Consider the following 26,935-nt stretch of genomic DNA (forward strand, 5'->3'; position numbering starts at 1 on the left):
GGTGGGTCTGACACACCGGTGTCAATGTGTTCTTTTTTCCATTTCCAGGAGTGTACATCAAATGGGCATCTGCCAACTCCGCATGTGTAAACATTGCACTGACTGCAAAACCACGTTCGTGATGAACACTAACCTGTTGATGCTACGTACTGATGTGCATGATGCTAGTACTGTAGAGCAATGAGTCGCATGTCAACACAAGCACCGAAGTCAGCGTTACCTTCCTTCCATTGGGCCAACTGGCGGTGAATCGAGGAAGTACAGTACATACTGACGAAACTGAAATGAGCTCTAACAAGGAAATTAAGCGTTTCCGGACACATGTCCACATAACATCTTTTCTTTATTTGTGTGTGAGGAATGTTTCCTGAAAGTTTGGCCGTACCTTTTTGTAACACCATATACTCAAGAAATTTCTCTCTATATAATCCAAGAATTTAACAGTAAATGTGTTAATTCCATGTGAAACATTTACTGCAGTATCTTCAAATTTGTGGATTTTGTGCGACTTTTAAATAGCGTGTGTTTTTTATGAACGTCCCTCCTTCAGGAACTTTATCTGAAGAGCCGTGACGGTCGAACGAGTCCAGCAGCAGCGCAGCGCGCCGTGCATGCGCAGAGAGGCCAGGCTGGCGGCAGTCCGGAGGCCATATAGGCGGGCGGCGCGCGCCATGGCGCCAGTGGCGGCGCTCCTCCCGGAATGGCGCCAGCTGCGACCGTGCCGCTGTCGCTGCTACTGGCGCTCTCGCTGCCACTACTGGCCGCCGGCGAGGCGCTCAAGTGGTGGCAGACTGGCGTCGTCTACCAGGTCTACCCCAAGTCCTTCAAGGACTCCGACGCCAACGGCGTGGGAGACATCAAAGGTGAGTCGAGCGCAAACGTGGCGGACCACCGAATGCCGCAGACGTCCGTGTCGCGGAGGAACGCGGAATTTTTTGGACAACATGGTTGTGGAGAGAAGCAGCGATTAGTATGATTAATCAATAATTCGAGAACAGTCTTAATCGCATTAATTATTGTTATAATACTGCCAACCGGTTTCAACCAGATGTAGGGGTCATCTTCTGGGCGTTTACACCATTGGTCGACTGCTGGTGGTGTCACTCCTGTCTACATACCGGCAGGAAACTATCAACTATAGACCAATTGTGTAAACGCCCGGAAGATGACCCCTACGTCGGGTTGAAACCGGTTGGCGGTATTATAACAATAATAAATGCGATTAACACTGTTCTTGAATTACTGAACTCGGAGTTGGCGCAGATTTGCGTTCACGCGTTCGCCAAGTAGTTTCGGCACCGATGCTGATTCCGATCGGAGGGGAGGCTTTCGTCGAGCTGACAGTGTCCACAAATCTCTGCTTTCAAGCCGTCGTGCAGTCCTTCCGGACATTACCAGTACACAAGTACATATGTCTGGTTCAGGAGGCATGAAAAATGAGAATAATGTAACTTCTTATGCGCAGAATAGTTAGGCCAGGAAGAGATGATTCAACACTTGATTCACGTGCCTAGCAGCACCCGTTCGTGAAACATTTCAGTTTTCCCTCAAATCACTAATTAAGTGTTTCTAATTGTGGTGATCACTTTCACGCAGTTAATTTCTATATTTTACTAATTTATTTATTTGCGAAATATACCTCGCGCTGGTCAATTTGATTTTTCGTTTGCCTATTTTCCACCCTTCGTTTGGCTATGAAATTTCGGGCAAAAAATTTTCTTCAAATTACTAATAAACGTCTTAATTACCCTTTTTACTTTCAAGAAATCAAATTTTTTTTCCAAAACTAGAATTCACGCTGGTGAATTTTTTCGCCACGAAAATTATTTTGTCTATCTTAGTTTTTTTCTGGCAAAGTACGAGTAATACTTGCAGAATTTTTATTTTATAGCCTAATATCTTAAAGATATGCCACCACCATATTTTTTACTGAATTTCTTCTGCCACAGCCGCCGAGAGTAGCCCAAAGTCATGCATGTAACTGACTGAATAACGTATGATCACTTTGATAAGCAAAAACAAATAGGAGCGTTAATAAATGTGTGATATTGTGATATCTTCCTAGTTAATACGAATATATTTGTATCGTAAGTTCCCGTGTCATAACCTGCTTCCATACCCGAGGTCGCTGACGTACGACTAAGCGGTGGCGTTCGACTAGTAGGTAAGCCGATTCGAACTGTGACACGCAGGGTGATGGCGTGAAGTTTCTGATCACCAATCTTTAGCCAAAGCCTTGGGCTAAATTCCTGTCCTCACCGCAGCGTTTCATGAAGGAAGGTCACGTGACACTTTTGGTAGTGATCCCTCCGTCGCATGAGGATGTTAAGTTCGGCGGCCCGTTGGTGCTTTTCGAGAAGAGATGCCTATGAGCTGGCGCCGGATTCCCTCTCCTCGCCCTTCATCCACAACAACACAAACCCGACACTACAGTGTAGAAGCACTCAACGATAGTTACCCCTACGACACAGATATTGGTCGACCACAATATCATTGCACCAGCGAGTGAGGGCGCTTCGGTCAGCTTTTGTATCGTGATATTTCAGGAGGACAGGCTGATCCACTTGATAGTATACACACAACTGTCTTGAAAACATTCACAATGCTATGCACTTTCCTTAGGCACCACTGAATTTGTTTAGTGTAACGTCACCGGGTGTTTCTGATAACGGTCACGCGAGGCCAAGTGTAAAATATCGTGGTCGGGTAATACACACCTGGCACTTTATAATATGTCGGAGGAAAGAAATAGCAAAACACCTCCATAACAATCCTGCCAAGAGTGACGATGAGAAATTCTTGCATTTTCCGCTCTACACTCATTCCCTGAGTACGGCATCACCTTGACTCTGACCCATCTAAATGAGCTCATATTATACTCATGGCCCATGATTGGGGAATGTGAGCCGGCCGCAGTGGCCAAGCGGCTCTAGGCGCTTCAGTCTGGAACCGCGCGATCGCTACGGTCGCAGGTTCGAATCCTGCCTCGGGCATGGATGTGTGTGATGCCCTTAGGTTAGTTAGGTTTAAGTAGTTCTAAGTCTAGGGGACTGATGACTTCAGATGTAGTCCCATAGTACTCAGAGCCATTTGAACGATTTTTGGGGAATGTGGTACAAGCATACGCTGTGTAACGGCCCAGTATGGTCCAAGATTAATAGGTGGAGAACGGCCTATTCCTTGGTCCCTGAGATCACGTGACTTCGATCGTACGGGTTCTACCGTTTAGAGCAGCTCAGAAGTGACGTGTACAATGCTCTCCTTCATACGGTCAAAGAACTGGAGCATCAGGTAATACGGTCTTGTCAATATTTAGGAGACAGTCAAGGACATTTTGAAAGATTTCGTAACTCACTGGCGAGCCGGGTAAAATACCGCATGCAAATTATAAAGCGACACGCGGAACACCACTTTTAGTGCTACGAATATGCAGTAAGTTATAACATTTGGCCTGCTATAGCAGTATTATGTTTTCTGTTAAAATAGGTCATGGGCGAAATTTGAGCCGAATTTGGTAGGGGCTGTACACAAAAATTTACATTTGACATATTATTATTATTTGTATGGTTTACATGGTCATTTTACCATCGACCTTGTCGCAGTGGTGCCACAGGTTTCAGTCAGATCACCGACGTTAACCGCTGTCGGCCTTGTCTAGCACTTGGATGGGTCAGCGTCCAGGTCTGCCGAATGCTGTTGGATAGCTGCTTGCACTCAGCCATTGTCAGTCCAATTGAGAAGCTACTTGATTGGGTTGTAGCGGCACCATTCACAAAAACTGGCAACGGCCGAGACAGCAGTGTGCTGACCGCATGCCCCTCCGATTCCGCATCCCGTGTCACCTAAGGGCTCAGGATGACACGGCGGCCGGTCGGTATCGTTGGGCCTTCAAGACCTGTTCGGAGCGTGTTTTTTTGTTTTACATCATCATTCTACATTCTTATACAAAGACTTTACACAATATATAAATGACGAAATACACGTAAAACAATACTAAATAAAACCAAAAAAAAACACAAAAATTTTATAGCTCAATATCTAGGTTCTTAGCGAGTCCACACATCTTGGTGTCACGAAATCCGATTCATTGAGTTCACCAGGAAATTTCCGTAGTAAACACTTTCCTGTAAGTGGAGAATTTGCTGGGGAAACTTCTGTCATATCTCTTTCTATTCATACACTACAAATTTTCAGATACATTTCTACTAATCAGGGCAGTACTTAGTACAAAAGTCAGTAGTGGGTTGTAACCACACACTCTGAGTTACCTCTCGCTGCGGTCCTCTGCTGACCCGTTTTTGAACCGAGCGACCGCTCCGGTCGCAGGTTCTAATCCTACTTCGGGCATGGATGTGTATGATGTCCTTACGTTAGTTAGGTTTAATTAGTTTTAAGTTCTAGACGACTGATGACCTCAGAAGTTGAGTCGCATAGTGCTCAGAGCCATTTGAACCATTTTTGACCCGTTTCTACTGGAATGCTTTTACTTCTGTTATCATATACCATCAGATGATTTCGTCGGCTATGAACGAAATAATGAAGACAGTTACATGCCCTTTAATACCTGCGATCGTGTTGACGGCGTAGTCTGCCTTCTGATTTCGTCATATGCAGGCAACGATTCTTTTGCAAACATTGATTATTTTCTTACGCAGAATACAAGCAGATCCGCCGGGAGGAGTGTTGCAAATCGTTTTCATGCTCTTTACAGTTGCAACACTTTTCCTCGTATGAACAGCAACGTGTCTTACCGACTGGGCGACCGGAAAATACTCGTGCAACTCTTCCTCAATGTCGCAGTATTCATATACCCTCGCTATGTTTTTGTGACTTCACTGTGAGTCGAGGATTTTCTTCTCCAGAGAGGAGTTGCGGGTCGAATCTGAGCGGGACCACAACTGTCGTCGCCCGCACTACGAAACAGAAGAGGACATTAAACAAAATCGGTACTGTGTTTGCGCAGCAATCGCACACTTAATGTAACTGAGGTGCGATAAGGGGAACCAGCCCGCATTCACCGAGGTAGATGGAAAACCGCCTTAAAAACCATCCCTAGGCTAGCCAACACACCGGATCTCGACATTCGTGCCAGGGACCGGCACGCCTTCCCTCTCGGGAAGCAGCGCGTTACACCGCACTTTCGGCGGGCGGTCAGCTTCTGTCTTACTAAACGGCTAGATCCGTCAGCCAATACCAGTTACAGGTTACTTATACAATGGCTTCCAGAAGAAACAAAAATTTGTTTTTAAGTATTTCATTTAATTATTGACCGAATTTAAAAAGTTAAAATCTATTTAAGAAGAGGTATAATCTTGCATTAAAGGTTTAACACAATAAATCAAGTATTAAAGTTAGAAAATATCTTGAGGTAAAAAAACTCAAGGCGCATAAATGAATCAGAATATATTGGTCCAGTATTTGAGAATGAGAGCACTTAGCGATTTTCAACAAACTCTACGCATAATTTCTAAGATTTTCGAAATTTCTTTCTCACTTAATGCCAGGCATAAGACATTAATTTATTACTTCTTTACCACTAACTCTATTCGCAACAAATTCTGCTCACAATATCCAAGTAACAGTAACCACTGAATGTACCGGCTAAATTATTAAAACCAAATTAATTAGGGCTTTGCGTCTTCAACTATTAAGGTTTTGAGTGCTTAATGTGAAATATTAGACACATTTACTCATTTGTTAAGTAATCACACATTTGAAGCGCTTTTGAATATGGCAGTTAGATTCTTTAAAGAATTGGTGTGCGAGGAATACTCGTTGCATCATACATAGTTCTGGTCACACTCGCTGCGTGTGCGTATGTGTTTATCTGATACTATAATTTTCACGAAGTTCCGGTGTAAATCAATGTTCCTTTACTAATTCGTCGTGCTGATTTCAGATATTAAATAAATGAAGAGCTTACCTCCAGTCCGACGTATCTGAATCTCCGGCAATATTGTGTGTAGTGTCTAAACATTATTGAAGTTTTTTTATGTGAAGCTGCTTGCTTTTTCCTTTTCGATCTGGCGTTTATCGTCTTTAAAACAGTGTCGCGAAATCAGTGCCGTATCCAAAGTGACATATCACCTTCCGGTGTTTCTATCCACACTATCGCATATCCTTGCAGCCACCAGAAACAATTTTCTGGGCGGCGTGCTTGGCATATCGAAGAGTGGTGATTGTTATCGATTGCATTGACCGATGGACGCCAAACGTCTCGAGTTTTGGGTGGATTATTTAGTTTGTGTGTAATATCATTACGTTATAAGCAGAAATATCGAAAATATCAATCCGATATACCATAAATAGGCCACATTCGTCTTAATAGCTTAAGAGTGAGGATGTGCTAGTTATGGACATTAACCAACCTGCGCTGGTTTGTGGACACAAAGATGGACGTTAACAGCCAGTAACATCTTAGCAAGAAGATTACAAAAGCATTTAGTCATTAATTCACTATTGGAAACATACTCCTCAACAGAAAAGTTATATTAACAATTCTGTTCTGATACAGATACTACACTCCTGGAAATGGAAAAAAGAACACATTGACACCGGTGTGTCAGACCCACCATACTTGCTCCGGACACTGCGAGAGGGCTGCACAAGCAATGATCACACGCACGGTACAGCGGACACACCAGGAACCGCGGTGTTGGCCGTCGAATGGCGCTAGCTGCGCAGCATTTGTGCACCGCCGCCGTCAGTGTCAGCCAGTTTGCCGTGGCATACGGAGCTCCATCGCAGTCTTTAACACTGGTATCATGCCGCGACAGCGTGGACGTGAACCCTATGTGCAGTTGACGGACTTTGAGCGAGGGCGTATAGTGGGCATGCGGGAGGCCGGGTGGACGTACCGCCGAATTGCTCAACACGTGGGGCGTGAGGTCTCCACAGTACATCGATGTTGTCGCCAGTGGTCGGCGGAAGGTGCACGTGCCCGTCGACCTGGGACCGGACCGCAGCGACGCACGGATGCACGCCAAGACCGTAGGATCCTACGCAGTGCCGTAGGGTACCGCACCGCCACTTCCCAGCAAATTAGGGACACTGTTGCTCCTGGGGTATCGGCGAGGACCATTCGCAACCGTCTCCATGAAGCTGAGCTACGGTCCCGCACACCGTTAGGCCGTCTTCCGCTCACGCCCCAACATCGTGCAGCCCGCCTCCAGTGGTGTCGCGACAGGCGTGAATGGAGGGACGAATGGAGACGTGTCGTCTTCAGCGATGAGAGTCGCTTCTGCCTTGGTGCCAATGATGGTCGTATGCGTGTTTGGCGCCGTGCCGGTGAGCGCCACAATCAGGACTGCATACGACCGAGGCACACAGGGCCAACACCCGGCATCATGGTGTGGGGAGCGATCTCCTACACTGGCCGTACACCACTGGTGATCGTCGAGGGGACACTGAATAGTGCACGGTACATCCAAACCGTCATCGAACCCATCGTTCTACCATTCCTAGACCGGCAAGGGAACTTGCTGTTCCAACAGGACAATGCACGTCCGCATGTATCCCGTGCCACCCAACGTGCTCTAGAAGGTGTAAGTCAACTACCCTGGCCAGCAAGATCTCCGGATCTGGCCCCCATTGAGCATGTTTGGGACTGGATGAAGCGTCGTCTCACGCGGTCTGCACGTCCAGCACGAACGGTGGTCCAACTGAGGCGCCAGGTGGAAATGGCATGGCAAGCCGTTCCACAGGACTACATCCAGCATCTCTACGATCGTCTCCATGGGAGAATAGCAGCCTGCATTGCTGCGAAAGGTGGATATACACTGTACTAGTGCCGACGTTGTGCATGCTCTGTTGCCTGTGTCTATGTGCCTGTGGTTCTGTCAGTGTGATCATGTGATGTATCTGACTCCAGGAATGTGTCAATAAAGTTTCCCCTTCCTGGGACAACGAATTCACGGTGTTCTTATTTCAATTTCCAGGAGTGTATAAGGAAGAGAGGGAATGACAATCAGTGTCTTCAGTTTGAAATGGCATCTCGCTGTGTTTATAATAGTACATTATGCAACCTTCTGTAGCATCCTGGGTAATGTGAAACAGCCTTTGCCGGCCGGGGTGGCCGAGCGGTTCTAGGCGCTACAGTCTGGAACCGCGCGACCGCTACGGTAGCAGACTTGAATCCTGCCTCGGGCATGGATGTGTGTGATGTCCTTAGGTTAGTTAGGTTTAAGTAGTTCTAAGTTCTATGGGACTAATAACCTCACAAGTTAAGTCCCATAGTGCTCAGAGACATTTGAACCATTTTTTTGAAACAGCCTTTAAATAAATTAGGGCTAGGCCATTTTATGACAAGGTGTTTTCCTTTCGATGCAAGTGAATTCTGTTCCTAGGAAATAACGATTAATTCACTATTTTACACCTTCTTCCCGGTATTTTCAGGAAAACATAAATGTCTGTTTTTTTCTGAAAATCAGCAAGTTAAACAATTATTCAGATGACGTAGCTAGCGTTCAGTTTTACTACAAGACCTATAGACGTTTTTCTGCCAGGTCCTAAGAACTCGGATCTTTATCCTTATTACGTCCGTATTTAGAACATAAATGTAGAGGCAAAAACCAGGTTTCAAAGCTGTATATTAAGCAGAGTATTTTAAATTTCAATTAATTAAAATTTAAGTTTCTTGGTCGTACGTCGCTTTGGCAACACATCCTTCCGTTACATTCATCAGTTTATTGTTACCAGTTCCAGTCTCATGCTGGGTCTATGTGAAGTGCTCGTAGCATTCATGATATACATCCACACTTGACAATCTACCTCACCGTCTGTGGAAGGAGTCTCTTCACGTACCACTCATTTCCCTTCTTCCTTTTTACCTTTGTGAATGGTGATTTATTCCCCATACACGAGAAGTGAAAAAATATCATCCACTAAGTCACAACGAGGACGAAATTGCTTGTTGGGTGATGGTGACAGACAGTCGTCAAAGAGGACTTCGATGGAAAATTAGAGGACGACAACAGCAAAAGTCACCACAGAGCCGAATGTCCGCTCGCGAACCCTGTCAGCACCAAAACAACACGAAGTCAGCTCCAGTGAAGTGCCTGACGAGCTGGGATTCCAGAACCCCTTATCAGTGGTGCAAACGTCCATAAAAGGAAAACGTGGTACCGAAGTCATAAAACGTGGACCATGGAGCAATGGAAGAACATTGTCTGATCAGATGAGGCTTGTTTAACATTGTTTCCAAATTCTGACCCAGTTTACGTACCAAGAGTTAAACATGGCGGGGGTTCGGTGATGATTTGGGCAGTCATATCGCGGTATTCCATGTTACCAACGTTACTCTGTAAGGTTGCATTGCTGTCAAACATTGCGACAGTTTTGCTTGATCAGGTGCACCCCATCATACAATGTTTGTTCCCCAAAAGTGATGCTGTGTTTCAAGATGACGAGGCCCCTTTTTATACCTCTCACAACTTCAGGGCTGGTTTCGTGTGGAAGGGGGTGAATTGTCACATCTCTCCTGGCCACCACAGTGATCAGATCTCAATATTAGGGTGACTTTATGGTCTGCTTTGGGATGAATGGAGTGCGGAAGCTAAAAGCCTCCATCAAACTGGTTCAAATGGCTCTGAGCAATATGAGACTTAAAATCTGAGGTCATCAGTCCCCTAGAACTTAGAACTACTTAAACCTAACCAACCTAAGGACATCACACACATTCATGCCCGAGGCAAGATTCGAACCTGCGACCGTAGCGGTCGCGGGGTTCCAGACTGAAGCGCCTAGAACCGCTCAACCACTGCGGCCGGCTCAGCCTCCATCATCGCTTCCTGAAATGTAGAATGAAGTAGGATTCCATTTAAAAGCACACAGGAGATGATTTATCCATTCGGCGACGACTGGGGCTGTGCTGAATCCGAACGGTTTTCCTACAACATATTAGTCATTGTAATGTGTTTTGTTTTTAGTATTTGCGTATTGTTATAAACCCCGTGTGAATCTACAGGGTGCTCAAAATAAGGCTAACCCAGAAATTTTTCATGCACTGTCAGATAGGCAACCGATCTTACATCATCCGCTCTGGATGCGGAAGATGTAAGTTGGCTTCCCCATCTTAAGATACATGGAATGTTTTTCGGGCTGTTTCGTTTTCTCCAACCCTTATAATCCCCGATCACTCTACCGTGTATGACGAAAATTATTTCTCCCCCTTCCCTTTCCAGTCATGGGTAGTGAGCACGGGAAGAACGACTGCTGGTAAGCCTCCATATGAGCTCCAATAGCTTCAACATTTTTCCTCTAGTAATGTCTGCCGTTAGAGGTGTGTGAGCGTCTCCGTAACGCTTTCACTCTCACTAAAGCGATCCGTGATCAAACACACTTTCTTTGGATCTTCTCTAGCTACTCTATAAGTCCTACCTCATAAGTGTCCAAGACTGCGGATCAGCACTAAAACAACAGCCGAATGCTGATGTTGTGGCCTGCTTCTTCAGTGGATGGATTATACTTTCTTGATTATTCTTCCACTGAACTACAATGTGGCATCTGCCGTCCCTACGATTAGTTTTGTAAGGTATTTCCACGTAAAATTGCTCCTCACACATTTAATAGATGTGACTGATTACAGTGACTGGGCAACCAAATGAAAACAAGTCTATACACCTCTTTACGGGCAATATTTTACATTTGTTTATGATGAGGTCACCTGCTAATTACTGCACTAATCGTTGAACCTCGGTGTTTTCCAGACTTGCGACTGCCTGTTCGCAGAGGTCAAAATGCTTGCACACACACACACACACACACACACACACACACACACACACACGTCCCAGTAATTGTTTTTTGGTCATCAGTCTACTGACTGATTTGATGCGGCCTGCCACGAATTCCTTTCCTGTGCTAACCTCTTCACCTCAGAGTAGCACTTGCAACCTACGTCCTCAATTATTTGCTTGACGTATTCTAATCTCTGTCTTCCTGTACAGTTTTTGCCCTCTACAGCTCCCTCTAGTACCATGGAAATCATTCCCTCATGTCTTAGCAGATGTCCTATCATCCTGTCCCTTCTCCTTATCAGTGTTTTCCACATATTCCTTTCCTCTCCGATTCTGCGTAGAACCTCCTCATTCCTTACCTTACCAGTCCACCTAATTTTCAACATTCGTCTATAGCACCACATCTCAAATGCTTCGATTCTCTTCTGTTCCGGTTTTCCCACAGTCTATGTTTCACTACCATACTCCACACGTACATCCTCAGAAATTTCTTCCTCAAATTAAGGCCGGTATTTGATATTAGTAGACTTCTCTTGGCCAGAAATGCCTTTTTTGCCATAGCGAGTCTGCTTTTGATGTCCTCCTTGTTCCGTCCGTCATTGGTTATTTTACTGCCTAGGTAGCAGAATTCCTTAACTTCATTGACTACGTGACCATCAATCCTGATGTTAAGTTTCTCGCTGTTCTCATTTCTACTACTTCTCATTACCTTCGTCTTTCTCCGATTTACTCTCAAACCATACTGTGTACTCATTAGACTGTTCATTCCGTTCAGCATATCATTTAATTCTTCTTCACTTTCACTCAGGATAGCAATGTGATCAGCGAATCGTATCATTGATATCCTTTCACCTTGTATTTTAATTCCACTCCTGAACCTTTCTTTTATTTCCGTCATTGCTTCCTCGATGTACAGATTGAAGAGTAGGGGCGAAATGCTACAGCCTTGTCTTACACCCTTCTTAATACGAGCACTTCGTTCTTGATTGTCCACTCTTATTATTCCCTCTTGGTTGTTGTACATATTGTATATGACCCGTCTCTCCCTATAGCTTACCCCTACTTTTTTCAGAATCTCGAACAGCTTGCATCATTTTATATTGTCGAACGCTTCTTCCAGGTCGACAAATCCCATGAAAGTGTCTTGATTTTTCTTTAGCCTTGCTTCCATTATTATCCGTAACGTCAGAATTGCCTCTCTCGTCCCTTTACTTTTCCTAAAGCCAAACTGATCGTCACCTAGCGCATTCTCAATTTTCTTTTCCATTCTTCTGTATATTATTCTTGTAAGCAGCTTCGATGCATGAGCTGTTGAGCTGATTGTGCGATAATTCTCGCACTTGTCAGCTCTTGCCGTCTTCGTAATTGTGTGGAGGATGCTTTTCCGAAAGTCAGAGGGTATATCGCCAGACTCATATATTCTACACACCAACGTGAATAGTCGTTTTGTTGCCACTTCCCCCAATGATTTTAGAAATTCTGATGGAATGTTATCTATCCCGTGTGCCTTATTTGACCGTAAGTCCTCCAAAGCTCTTTTAAATTCCGATTCTAATACTGTATCCCCTATCTCTTCTAAATCGACTCCTGTCTCTTCTTCTATCACATCAGACAAATCTTCACCCTCATAGAGGCTTTCAATGTATTCTTTCCACCTATCTGCTCTCTCCTCTGCATTTAACAGTGGAATTCCCGTTGCACTCTTAATGTTACCACCGTTGCTTTTAATGTCACCAAAGGTTGTTTTGACTTTCCTGTATGCTGAGTCTGTCCTTCCGACAATCATATCTTTTTCGATGTCTTCTCATTTTTCCTGTAGCCATTTCGTCTTAGCTTCCCTGCACTTCCTATTTATTTCATTCCTCAGCGACTTGTATTTCTGTATTCCTGATTTTCCCGGAACATGTTTGTACTTCCTCCTTTCATCAATCAACTGAAGTATTTCTTCTGTTACCCATGGTTTCTTCGCAGCTACCTTCTTTGTACCTATGTTTTCCTTCCCAACTTCTGTGATGACCCTTTTTAGAAATGTCCATTCGTCTTCAACTGTACTGCCTACTGTGCGATTCCTTATTGCTGTGTCTATAGCGTTAGAGAACTTCAAACGTATCTCGTCATTCCTTAGTACTTCCGTATCCCACTTCTTGATTCTTCCTGACTAATGTCTTGAACTTGAGCCTACCCTTCATCACTACTATACTGTGATCTATATCTGCTCCTGGGTACGCCTTACAATCCAGTATCTGATTTCGGAATCTCTGTCTGACCATGATGTAATCTAATTGAAATCTTCCCGTCTCCTCTTGTGATTCTTGAACAGGGTATTCGCTATTACTAGCTGAAACTTGTTACAGAACTCAATTAGTCTTTCTCCTCTTTCATTCCTTGTCCCAAGCCCATATTCTCCTGTAACCTTTCCTTCTACTCCTTCCCCTACAACTGCATTCCAGCCGCCCATGACTATTAGATTTCCGTCCACCTTTACATACTGCATTACCCTTTCAATATCCTCATACACTTTCTCTATCTGTTCATCTTCAGCTTGCGAAGTCGGCATGTATACCTGAACTATCGTTGTCGGTGTTGGTCTGCTGTCGATTCTGATTAGAACAACCCGGTCACTGAACTGTTCACAGTAACACACCCCCTGCCCTATCTTCCTATTCATAACGAATCCTACACCTGTTATACCATTTTCTGCTGTTGTTGATATTACCCGATACTCATCTGACCAGAAATCCTTGTCTTCCTTCCACTTCACTTCACTGACCCCTACTATATCTAGATTGAATCTTTGCATTTCCCTTTTCAGATTTTCTAGTTTCCCTACCACGTTCAAGATTCTGACATTCCACGCTCCGACTCGTAGAACGTTATCCTTTCGTTGATTATTCAAGTCCCAGTAATAGGACTGCAAAAATATCTAACGGGCTGTACACAAAATATCCAAGCAATACTGAATTAACTTTTTATATCTTATTGTCGATCGTGTCACATGGAACATCCTTCCACCAATCAGATACGTTTTCCCGTACTGCCTATGCATCGACATGGGATGTGTTACAAACCACAACCGAAGACGAGACAAAACAGGAGCAATTTGATTATGCCCTCATTATAATCTCGTTTTATACAATACTAAAAATACTACAGCGCTAGAACAACCAATATTTCGATCGTTTTGAAGCGGCGTTCGTCAGGCTAAAGACGTATTTGTACTGATTTGACGGTAAATCACAATAAAACAACCACTACTTACTTTTACATAGCTCCGTTCTCCATCTAACGTTTCAAACATACTAGATGTCAATTTGCTAGGCAATTTTTTTGTTTTACTAATAAGGTAGTAGAGCAAAGTCTAAATTAGAAAAGGAGTGAGACAAGGGCACTCATTATTAGCAAATTTGTTTAGCCTTTTCCACGCAAACGTTAATACTTTTAAAGGGTAAATATCTGGAGTTAACGTTAAAGAAATTGCCCTTCAATGACTAATATGTGCAGATGAAATTAGCTTAGTAGCTGATAATGAAAAACAGAGTATGCCTTATGAATTTGCAACAATTATGAAAAAGTTTGAAATTAAAATTAATACTGGCAAAACCTAGATTCTGATAGTAAGAAAATCATAAGCAAGAGCACTTGATGTCAAAATTGAAAAAATAAATCAGAAAATGTTGATAAATGTAGCACGGAAATCAGAAAAAGAATTACAGCAGCAAAATGTGCTCTCAGTAAAAGAAGGAATTTATTTAACAGTTTGTTTAGTAGAGAAAAGAAAAATAATTTGTCAAGAGGGTCAACTCTATTGGGCTTCTTTATAGCTGTGAATCCTGGACACTCTAAAAGAACGGCAGATACAGCTTAAAGGTGATGGATAAACGAAAATCTGAAGGGCTGAAAGGAAATTTAATGAAGATATTTTGAAAGGATTCAATGACCTGAGAAACCTAATAATAACCAAAAGGAAAGAAAAGGTTTCTGAACTTTTATTTGGACACAATGTTTAACGAATACACTGTAAGGAAAATTTTCAGAAAAGAGAAGCAAGCGAAGACCAAGAAAGAAAGTGTTACAGATCTATTGGATGTTGCAAAGCATCCAAATTATCAAGAAATGAAAAGGACAGCTCGCAATACGGAAGAGTGATTGCAGTATGCAACGGCCCTTCATTTATTCAAGCACGAAAATGAAATTACAAAAGGAAAAGTTTGTTGCAACGTTTTTGTAATTATTCTAGAGCTGGAAGCGAAATATTGTTTGTGGTTATTTTTATTGATCGGTGTTCTCGACTAGTGTTAATCGCTCTCATTCCATTATTTGGAAAGAGTCCTGAATGATTATTTCGTACATATCATGTGGAACTGATGATTTTTTAATTCAGTCCAAGATCCAGTTTTAGCAATTCTTACAATTAATCTCAATTTTTGGAACGTATAGCATTTGATACAAATATTTCCACACTTGTTACGCAGTCATTACTTTACACACTACCAGACATACCACAAATGTCTTCCATGCTACCCAGTGAACAACTTCTGGGTTATAAACAGCATCTTCCGCCACAGCTCGAGACGCAAAATACAAATAAAGATGTTTTACATTGAAATCTAATACAATACAGAGATGTTTGGAGGATAACAAACAGTGACCTACGTCGTATTTCAGTTTCTTCTGTGCAACCATTACAATAATTTAAAAGTAGGAAAATTAATTTTATAAAATGAAATTTTTATTCGGAAATATTTTTTTCACAGTATATCTTAATTATAAAAGGTTAGTAAGAGAACTGTTAACTTTTATGCGACAGTATCACTATAATTATTTCGTCTGACTTCCGTTTATGAAAATTGTAAATAGAACTCATCGATATAGCACAATAACTTAAAATGAAGAGACAGATACCTTGCGAAACAAACTACCGTACCTCAAACATATCAAAAGTGGCAAAATATAACCATTTCAAGATGAGAATAATGTAAGAAGCTGACCTTTCGACACTTTACAGAAGTCCTTCAGAAGTAGTTTCTTGAGTCAACTTTATCTTAAACAGTCTTGAGCAGTACTGTAATGGACATAAGGTAACCACAAAACTTCAGGGTTTCTGTAACGCCACCTCTGACTCATACCTGACGTTTTAGCACAAGGCGCACTCCTTACATAAGCATCAAGGCTACACACCTCATCAGAATGAAGTCTGAAGGCGTTGGGTTGATTCAGAATCATGCTGAAATTCCGAGCGCGAAACTGTTTACTGTTGTACCTATTTCCAAACAAACGGATCTCGTTCGGTTTGCGTTATTTTTGCATTCATTGTCTTTGCGGTAATGTTGCTGTAGCGCTCTGCATGTTCTTGCCTTCCTAGGTCACTTTCTAGGGTTCCACGAGCAGGTGCTCGTGATAAATGTTTCTGACACAGAAAGCGATTTTACTGCTCCCTGGGTTTTCGTGACACTTTTGCGTGCAAGAAACTAATCCGCCTCTGCCGTTTAGTAATCGTTCATTTTTCAGCTGTACAAAGAGACCTCGGCACGCTAATACGTGTGACCACGTACTCACAAGGGCCGCACTTTATCCCTGTATAAAAAAGGCTGGTTGGTGGGATTTCGACGTAGTATTTAGGAAGAGACTGATTCTTTTGCATTCTTTTCTGTAACCAAAGGAGAGCTTGCTGTCTTCTTCTTGTGGAGTAATGTTGCTTATCACCGAGGGTTTCCCTACACGAATACGAGTAGTAGGCCCACAATTATAAACATTTGCAGATACGCATGCTGTTTCACCCATATTCTATGAACTGCAGATAACTACACACATCATACATTTTTGATATCCACTGCTGAATAAAGAATCCCTCTAAACTTTTGCATGTGTTAAGGCTTTAAGCAATACGAGTCGGAGTAGGTCCTGCAAGTTTTTTAATGTCACCGACTCCTCTATATATTTGTCTTCTGGACCTTTTCTGCTTAGAACCTATCAAACAACTTCCTTGGTCCATCTACCACTCATTCATCTGATCATATGTCCCACATATTCTCACTTCATTTTGATTTGCCATAACTACGTCTTCCACAGCACACAGTTCCCCGATCCACTCATTTATTTTGCTAGTAATTTTCATCATGCACCCCTTCATTAAATGGTGACTGTCAGTTTCTGAACCGTTCTCGCATTGAAGGTCCACATCTCACTGTCATAAAACGAAAGTGGTAATTAACGTTACTAAACAGATAACATGGTCATGAGGTCATCTTGTTACTGTAAAGGCTGCCTAACGAACGACTTCCAGCGGCAAAAGAAAAAAAATGGATTTACCGTATTCTGTACAATCGTTGACAAAACTTAAAAATTTACACCGTTATCATAATCTACTCACTACGAGGTACGTTTTACTCTAAAAGTTCAACATAATTAGTTAAATATTACATCAAAAATTGTGTGTCTATCTTGAGGCAGCGTTAACTCGCAAGGTGCACATTGCCCAGGCTGTACTAATTCAGTACTCGAAAAGTAGAACATATAGCGAATTCCTACAAACTTTTCACATTATTCCAAATCTTTCTGAAATCTTCTGTCAATGATATCCCCGACAAACTGATGAAAGGAAAAATGTTCATTTCTCTCCTACATTAAATTTTAGTCGTCCGTGCAATAAAACTTCAGCCTCACGCATGCAGTTTTAATTTATTGCTTCTTACCTACTAAGTCTATTCGTAACACGTTTGAAGACAGTGTTCACATATACTACTGAATGTGTCAGAAAGATTATATTTTTGTACGGCTCATAGTTCAGGAGATATGGCGTCATAAACACTGAGAGTCATGAAAAGTTTTTGAAGCTGTTTTTACATACTAGTTCGCTTGTTTAAAGACTCAGGTGTTGGGAAGTAACTAAAACACAAAAACTTTCTATTTTAGATACATTAGAAGCTAAAATTTAAGAATAGTTTCACGTTTTTTATTAACCTGATGAGGATCTGTCCTTACCTTGTACCCCTTTTACAAACAAGCAGTTTCTACTCTACGCAAATCATTCAAACGAGCTGTGTGGTGTTGTTCTCAAAGTTTATTCCCTGCAATTATGTATGATGTGTCCTTTCCAACTTCTATCAGTAGTCCTTTATGTCTTCAGTATTAGCAGGCTTTAAAATTCTAACTGGTGCTTCAGTCCTTTTAGCAAAGTATTTACATTTAATTTCTCATTAGTAATATCATGATGTTTTATTAGAAACCTAGAGTCTTATTTGTGGATTCTTCCATTACTTCTTGGTAGAAAATATCCATATTTGAGATTGAGTAACAAGTACGCTGTTTTCGTTCTACTGGTTTTTTGTTTATTTCAAACTAGATTTTGGCACATTGGGCCACCCTCAGGAAACAACTGTCTAGTGTCTGAAACGTAGTTCTTAAGTAACCAAACATTATAAACAAAGATAGAATGCACTTGCATGGAACGTTGTGCATCAGCCTTGTTTCTTAACGTAGTACTTACACTTAACATAACAGACAATATTAAGAACAGTAAATAATTAAACTGCATAATTTTACAGGTCAAGTGATTGTAATGCTAAATTTTGTGAAGTCTTGAAGTTTGCAGAGAGACTGTTCAGACACTAGTCAGTTGTTTTCTGAAGATGGCCCAATAAGCCGAAAACTAATGTGAAATAAACAAAAATCAATAGAAAGAAAAAACAGTGTACTTGTCATTCAACACAGTCTTTCTATTCCTTTTAATTTCTCCTTTTCTAACTGCGTGTACTCTGTTCCGTCATATCTATTCGATTGCGAGCTTAGGAATCGCGCATTCTGTCAGAGCTGTCGTTTATGTAACAGACGACGTTGGACGTTTATTGCCGTCCCTCTTCTGTAGCCCGGCAATCAGCATATTGATCCTTAGCCAGCAATCAGCCAGAAACTTAAAAGCGCTTGAACAGCTGCAGAGGTAAATAGCAGTTCAACTAACGTTTAACGACTTTTGTTCGTAGCTTTCGACTATTACTGGCAGTCCTCAAAGGTAGAGTATTAAAAGCTTGAAAACTGGACTACATTTACAGCGAATCGTTTGAACCGTTAAACCTATCAGATGCTAAGGAGAAGCCAACAAATAGAAATGGCGGGTAGTGGCACCGGAGGTAATCAGTAGAATGCTAATCGTTGGCCGAAATCTGAAGAAATTTAGCGTGCCTGATATATGTCTCGTTCACCCCAGTCAAATAATCCCGAAAACAACGATTAATATAAGAGCTCATAGTGATAATGGTAGTGTGAGAGCACTCAGAAACGCTCAGCTGAAGTGTCAGACGTTAGAAAAAAACGTTGTGGATGACGAAAAGCTTACTCTTAGAACTGCGAGAACTATTTTTTTTGTCAGAGACGAGATGAAAACCATACAACTTCAGTCTACATTCAGAATGAATGCGACAAATAACTGAAGGAAATATATTCCCAGTCATAGAGCTATCAGGCCAATCAAGAAGGCTAAGGAAGTCACCTAGACTCGTCCGACACAGAGCGGCAACATTTCCACTGCTGCCAAAAGCGAATTATTCTTCTTTGTCAGTCAGCTGCGTCTTCTCTTTTGGGTCTACTAGCGACATGCTAAGCGGGGTTTTCAGTATGCTACGACCACTACAGACGTGTATTTGAAAACAAAAAAGATAATTACGTAACTTTATTTTATGGAGGTGATAATTAAAAATTTATGACTACTTCTCGTACGACATAATCCACCACTGCTTCCGTGATGATGTAAATATTTTCAGGGATGATGTGTAATGTTGATTGTATCAATTTGAGCTAAGTGACCCTGGTCCGGAAACTACCGAGTCGAAAGTAATAAGTCAAAACCGCTCTGATTCCTGTGACAGTAGAATGCATGCACGCTAGTGTTGTTGCTGAGATTCTAGGCTTAAATGGTTCAAATGGCTCTAAGCACTATGGGACTTAACATCTGAGGTCATCAGTCCCCTAGTTTTAGAACTACTTAAACCTAACTAACCTAAGGACATGCCCGAGGCAGGATTTGAACCTGAGACCGTAGCAGCAGCACAGTTCCGGACTGAAGCACCTAGAACCGCTCGGCCACAGCGACCGGCTGAGATACTTGGGTAGGCAACTTTCAGAGGTGGTGGAATGAACCAAAACAAGAAAAAAGTCTAGTAAACAGGGGCTCTAAATCGCATAACTTAACCCCTTGACCAACAATTTTCTTTCCAAAGCATCAGTGTATGGTTATTTTAGTTAATGTCTTAGTCCAAGTAACAATATGAAAAGGGTATTTCCCGTAGTTTTCCAAAAGGGTCAGGTGTGGGAGGTACGACAGACAGAATTATTCATAAGAACTCCTGAGTTAAGGAATGGGACTGAGCAAAAACTCCAAGACATATTTAAAACCGGCACACATCAGTGGATAGAGCGTCTCCCCAAGTTTTTTACTGACACTGCAGAGAGTCATTATGGGCTCCGTTTGTGATGTGGCAGGCGTCAATTTGTGGGTGCGGGATGGCGAGAAAGCAACCAGCTTTGCGAGTCTGGTAATTGGGTTGCCTATCTGTAGGTGCGAATTAAATCGATGTGTCAGTCCGGTGACGACGATTAAAACGATACTTAAGAACAGTACAACCTACAGGTGTAATCTGCAATAAGAATTCTTCTAACCGTTAACAGGCTTCCCCTTACCAGTGAGACATTGATACATAACAATGGCATACAACAAATTCCAATTGTTTCTCTGACAACCTATCGTAGGAGACATGCGCCCCGTTTTTAGTTGAAGTGTTAAGAGCTATGAACACTTGTTCATTTTCTCCACTGTGGAACACATCTCTTCTACTGAACAGGTTCCCACAGCTCTTAAAGTGTGCATTTTAGAGCTCACTTCACTACACATTTTTTTCTTGTTTTGTCCCATTCCATCACCGCTGAAAGTTGCCTACCCTACAATCTTATCAACAACAGTATAGGTACATGTATTCCACTCTCGGAGGTACCAGAACGATTTTCGCTCATACTTTTCCACTCAATCGCTTCCGGTACAGGGACCCTTACCTCAGATTGATGCATTTACCTTTCTCCATCATTGCACTGTAACGCCATCACTGAATCACCCTGTGTGTCCATAGTCGCTCCTTGCTCCAACAGATTACGTACTGCAATTACCGGTCTTGAGTGCTGAACGGTTGGTAGAAAAAAGAATAACGACTGAAAAAAGAACTTATCTTCCGGCGAGCCATTTCTTAGCGGTACGTGCTCAAGTAGTAATAATGTTATTCCCATTTTATTTCAATCTATTCTGCAATGGCTGTTGTATCGACACAGAAACGGTACTCAGAATTATACAACGGCACTAAAAGTACCGAAGTTCGCTGCTAAATTTTTATCTACACCATTCGATGGCTGTGTAAATGCTAAAAGCTTAACTGGATTTATGAGCTTATGAAAAATAAAGTGTTAAGTGACTCACATTCTCTTTCCCGTGCAATTCAATTCTTTGTTATACGCCTAGCTTTCGATAATCCTAAGATTAAATTCACTTCATCGTGTGACAAATATCTCCGCTGTGATGTTCGTTTCTAAAAATCTGTTATCAAGTGTTTACCTTCCTACAGCTATTAGAATTGAAACAGCTGTCGACGTATCTTATTCCTCACTGTTTTACAACCAGTGTAAAAACAGAGTGAGCGTTGCACAGTTGTAATATTATTTTTTGTGTATTTTGTTTTTTGCAAAGTAGCTTTATTGATATTTAAAATTCAGCAACGTTCCAGCGTGCTGATTATGAATCCAACCACATATAATCACGCACAAAGTCCTGTTATCTTTAATTTATGCCCTCCATGGACACGCTTAGATACAAAATAACAGCGGATTTGTTAGCTATACGCAGTTTTGGGTTTCGACTAGAACTTCTTTTCAGGATAGCATCACCGGTTTACGACTTACACAGATTTCACGTGATAATATACCAGAGATACTGAAATAACCGTTGAGATACAAATTTATGAATCTTCCCATTTCTTGGACATATACTACAAGGAAGTCCCCTAATATAGCCATCTATGGGCGCAAACGTTACTCCACATATACTGTAGATAATACACGAGCTGGCTCTTTTGCCCACACTGGAGCGAAACTAAACGTAACACACTATGACGAAATTTTAGTTTGGCGATTGCGGAGAGTGCTATGGTGACGGACGTATTCCGATACTCATTTCAACATCGGATCGTATCTTGAATGACAATGACTCATTACTCTGTTCCACAAAGTGGAAGTCTACTAGATTAAGTCGAAGAAAGAAAACCTGTCACTCGCACAACGAAATTAATTTTTCTCGACCAAGTCTGCCGGGTTCGCCTTAATCATTAGTGAAATCTTAAGAGAGAATTGCATTTACTTCAAATTCGTCTAGAAACACAATGCTGGTCGTTCGGCGAGCTGAGTAAAGTCTAAGAAATCTCATCGAACTACCCACAAAACTGCGATAGCTGTTCGCGTTGCTAAGGCAAGTCGTTTTTCTTTGAGAAGAACAGTTACAAAAATTATCTGAGAGACGGCAGAGAAGTTGCTGGAACGTTGATGCCAATATTATACAGCACGAAGAAGGGAAAGGAGGCAAGTTCGCAGTATAAGGATTCCGCTTGTGTGGTTACTCTTGTTTCGAAATGAAATTAAATCGTTTGAGGCGGCGCAGCCGTAGAAGGAAGAACTTTTCTAGTTACCGACACTCATTTCTAATTTTTTACGTGCTCTAAAAGTTATAGCAGTAATGAAATTGAATATGTAGTTTATAGAAACAACTGCGCTTGTGATTCTCGTTTTCTCAGAAGGAGACTTGTTCTTATGTAGTGAAGGAATAATGTGCTGATGTGATGTAAGGAAGTTGGTTATGTAAGCAAGAAAGTACCCTATATCCAAGTGAGGAGGACGGGGTGGTATTGCAACTTACATTAGGTTCGTACAAGGAGGGAGAAACTAAACACAATTGTTCTAAAAAACTTTTAATTACTTACTAAGGATAGTGAAGTTACCACTCTGTTACGGCACATACGACCTACAGTGTAGTTACCTGACAGGATATACACTCCTGGAAATGGAAAAAAGAACACATTGACACCGGTGTGTCAGACCCACCATACTTGCTCCGGACACTGCGAGAGGGCTGTACAAGCAATGATCACACGCACGGCACAGCGGACACACCAGGAACCGCGGTGTTGGCCGTCGAATGGCGCTAGCTGCGCAGCATTTGTGCACCGCCGCCGTCAGTGTCAGCCAGTTTGCCGTGGCATACGGAGCTCCATCGCAGTCTTTAACACTGGTAGCATGCCGCGACGGCGTGGACGTGAACCGTATGTGCAGTTGACGGACTTTGAGCGAGGGCGTATAGTGGGCATGCGGGAGGCCGGGTGGACGTACCGCCGAATTGCTCAACACGTGGGGCGTGAGGTCTCCACAGTACATCGATGTTGTCGCCAGTGGTCGGCGGAAGGTGCACGTGCCCGTCGACCTGGGATCGGACCGCAGCGACGCACGGATGCACGCCAAGACCGTAGGATCCTACGCAGTGCCTTAGGGGACCGCACCGCCACTTCCCAGCAAATTAGGGACACTGTTGCTCCTGGGGTATCGGCGAGGACCATTCGCAACCGTCTCCATGAAGCTGGGCTACGGTCCCGCACACCGTTAGGCCGTCTTCCGCTCACGCCCCAACATCGTGCAGCCCGCCTCCAGTGGTGTCGCGACAGGCGTGAATGGAGGGACGAATGGAGACGTGTCGTCTTCAGCGATGAGAGTCGCTTCTGCCTTGGTGCCAATGATGGTCGTATGCGTGTTTGGCGCCGTGCAGGTGAGCGCCACAATCAGGACTGCATACGACCGAGGCACACAGGGCCAACACCCGGCATCATGGTGTGGGGAGCGATCTCCTACACTGGCCGTACACCACTGGTGATCGTCGAGGGGACACTGAATAGTGCACGGTACATCCAAACCGTCATCGAACCCATCGTTCTACCATTCCTAGACCGGCAAGGGAACTTGCTGTTCCAACAGGACAATGCACGTCCGCATGTATCCCGTGCCACCCAACGTGCTCTAGAAGGTGTAAGTCAACTACCCTGGCCAGCAAGATCTCCGGATCTGTCCCCCATTGAGCATGTTTGGGACTGGATGAAGCGTCGTCTCACGCGGTCTGCACGTCCAGCACGAACACTGGTCCAACTGAGGCGCCAGGTGGAAATGGCATGGCAAGCCGTTCCACAGGACTACATCCAGCATCTCTACGATCGTCTCCATGGGAGAATAGCAGCCTGTATTGCTGCGAAAGGTGGATACTGTACTAGTGCCGACACTGTGCATGCTCTGTTGCCTGTGTCTATGTGCCTGTGGTTCTGTCAGTGTGATCATGTGATGTATCTGACCCCAGGAATGTGTCAATAAAGTTTCCCCTTCCTGGGACAATGAATTCACGGTGTTCTTATTTCAATGTCCAGGAGTGTAGTTTTTTATTAGACGTGCACCCACCGTTTTGCCGCCAGGCCGGTATACAGGGTGGTCCATTGATAGTGACCGGGCGAAATATCTCACGAACTAAGCGTCAAACGAAAAAAACTGCAAAGAACGAAACTCGTCTAGCTTGAAGGGGGACACCAGATGGCGCTATGATTGACCCACTGCATGGTGCTGCCATAGGTCAAACGGATATCAACTGCGTTTTTTTAAATAGGAACCCCCATTTTTATTACATATTCGTGTAGTACGTAAAGAAATATGTATGTTTTATTTGGACCACTTTTTTCGCTTTGTGACAGATGGCGCTGTAATAGTCACAAACGTTCAAGTACGTGGTGTCACGTAACATTCCGACAGTGCGGACGGTATTTGCTTCGTGATACATTACCCGCGTTTACCAATTGCGGAAAAGGTCGATATCGTGTTGATGTATGGCTATTGTGATCAAAATGCCCAACGGGCGTGTGCTATGTATGCTGGACGACATCATCCAAGAGGCCGGACCGTTCGCCGGATAGTTCCACTATTTAAGGAAACAGGAAGCGTTTAGCCACATGTGAAACGTCAACCATGACCTGCAACAAATGATAATGCCCAAGTAGGTGTTTTTGCTGCTCTCGCGGCTAATGCGCACATCAGTAGCAGACAAACTGCGCGATAATCGGGAATCACAAAAAAGTCGGTGTTGAGAATGCTACATCAACATAGATTGCACCCGTACCACATTTGTATGCACCGGGAATGGCATGGCGACGACTTTGAACGTCGTGTACAGTCCTGCCACTGGGCACAAGAGAAATTGCGGGACGATGAAATATTTTTTGCACGCGTTCTATTTAGCGACGAAGTGTCATTGACCAACAGCGGCAACGTAAACCGGCATAATATGCACTATTGGACAACGGAAAATCCACGAGGGCTGCGACAAGTGGAACATCAGCGACCTTGGCAGTTTAATGTATGGTGCGGCATTATGGGAGGAAGGATAATTGGCCCCCATTTTATCGATGGCAATCTAAATGGTGCAATGTATGCTGATTTCCTACGTAATGTTCTACCGATGTTACTACGGGATGTTTCACTGCATGACAGAATGGCGATGTACTTCCAACGTGATGGATGTCCGGCACATAGCTCGCGTGCGGTTGAAGCGGTATTGAATAGCATATTTCACGACAGGTGGATTGGTCGTCGAAGCACCCTACCATGGCCCACACGTTCGCCGGATCTGACGTCCCCGGATTTCTTTCTGTGGGGAAAGTTAAAGGATATTTGCTATCGTGATCCACCGACAACGCCTGACAACATGCGCCAGCGCATTGTCAATGCATGTGCGAATATTACAGGAGGCAACTACTCGCTGTTGAGAGGAATGTCGTTACACGTATTGGCAAATGCATTGAGGTTGACGGACATTATTTTGAACATTTATTGCATTAACTATATATATGACGGTAGTATCTGTTCCCGAAACAACAGTTACCGTCGATAACCATGCAGCTTTGCTAGAAATGAAATGATAATTAAATTGACACCCTAGCTGCAAGCAGGCGTTGATACACTTCATTGGGGACATGTTGAAAACGTGTGCCCCGACCGGGACTCGAACCCGGGATCTCCTGCTTACATGGCAGACGCTCTATCCATCTGAGCCACCGCGGGCACAGAGGATAGTGCGTCTGCAGGGACTTATCCCTTGCACGCCCCCCCGTGAGATCCACATTCCCAACATGTCCACAACACTACATTCGTAGTGCGCCTAATAGATGTTTGCCCATCATACTCATTACTCGTGGCAGATTAATCTACCAAGTCCCGTGCGAGTTCGGGCATAGCGTGTGCGTTCGCACAAGAAGGTCAAAGGCCGGGAACCCATATTTTTAACTACGAATTTTTAACTACGAATGTAGTGTTGTGGACATGTTGGGAATGTGGATCTCACGGGGGGGCGTGCAAGGGATAAGTCCCTGCAGACGCACTACCCTCTGTGCCCGTGGTGGCTCAGATGGATAGAGCGTCTGCCATGTAAGCAGGAGATCCCGGGTTCGAGTCCCGGTCGGGACACACATTTTCAACATGTCCCCAATGAAGTGTATCAACGCCTGCTTGCAGCTAGGGTGTTAATTTAATTATCATTTCATTTCTAGCAAAGCTGCATGGTTATCGACGGTAACTGTTCTTTCGGGAACAGATACTACCGTCATATATATAGTTAAAAATATGGGTTCCCAGCCTTTGACCTTCTTGTGCGAACGCACACGCTATGCCCGAACTCGTACGGGACTTGGTAGATTAATGTGCCACGAGTAATGAGTATGATGGGCAAACATCTAATAGGCGCACTACGAATGTAGTGTTGTGGACATGTTGGGAATGTGGATCTCACGGGGGGCGTGCAAGGGATAAGTCCCTGCAGACGCACTATCCTCTGTGCTCGCGGTGGCTCAGATGGATAGAGCGTCTGCCATGTAAGCAGGAGATCCTGGGTTCGAGTCCCGGTCGGGGCACATATTTTCAACATGTCCCCAATGAAGTGTATCAACGCCTGCTTGCAGCTAGGGTGTCAATTTAATTATCATTTCATTTATTGCATTAATGTGGCGTTTACAGGTAATCACGCTGTTCAAAATGGTTCAAATGGCTCTGAGCACTATGGGACTTAACATCTGTGGTCATCAGTCCCCTAGAACTTA

The 26,935-nt window shown here is 43.4% G+C and overlaps 1 protein-coding gene and 1 non-coding gene across 2 annotated transcripts in view; one reads left to right on the top strand and one right to left on the bottom strand.

Annotated features, from left to right (window-relative positions):
- LOC126466081 (uncharacterized) overlaps positions 1-26,935 on the top strand; it is a 309,668-nt gene that overhangs the window by 157,046 nt on the left and 125,687 nt on the right. Inside the window, exon 10 of the mRNA XM_050096360.1 lies at positions 682-863. Within this exon, the coding sequence (XP_049952317.1) occupies positions 682-863 (182 nt within the window). The remainder of the gene's footprint in view (positions 1-681; positions 864-26,935) is intronic.
- Positions 25,831-25,905, bottom strand: Trnat-ugu (transfer RNA threonine (anticodon UGU)). The gene has a single exon. It is a non-coding gene; the product is annotated as a tRNA-Thr (tRNA).

The sequence above is a fragment of the Schistocerca serialis genome, chromosome 1 (assembly GCF_023864345.2).
Source record: "Schistocerca serialis cubense isolate TAMUIC-IGC-003099 chromosome 1, iqSchSeri2.2, whole genome shotgun sequence".
Taxonomy (NCBI): Eukaryota; Metazoa; Arthropoda; class Insecta; order Orthoptera; family Acrididae; genus Schistocerca; species Schistocerca serialis.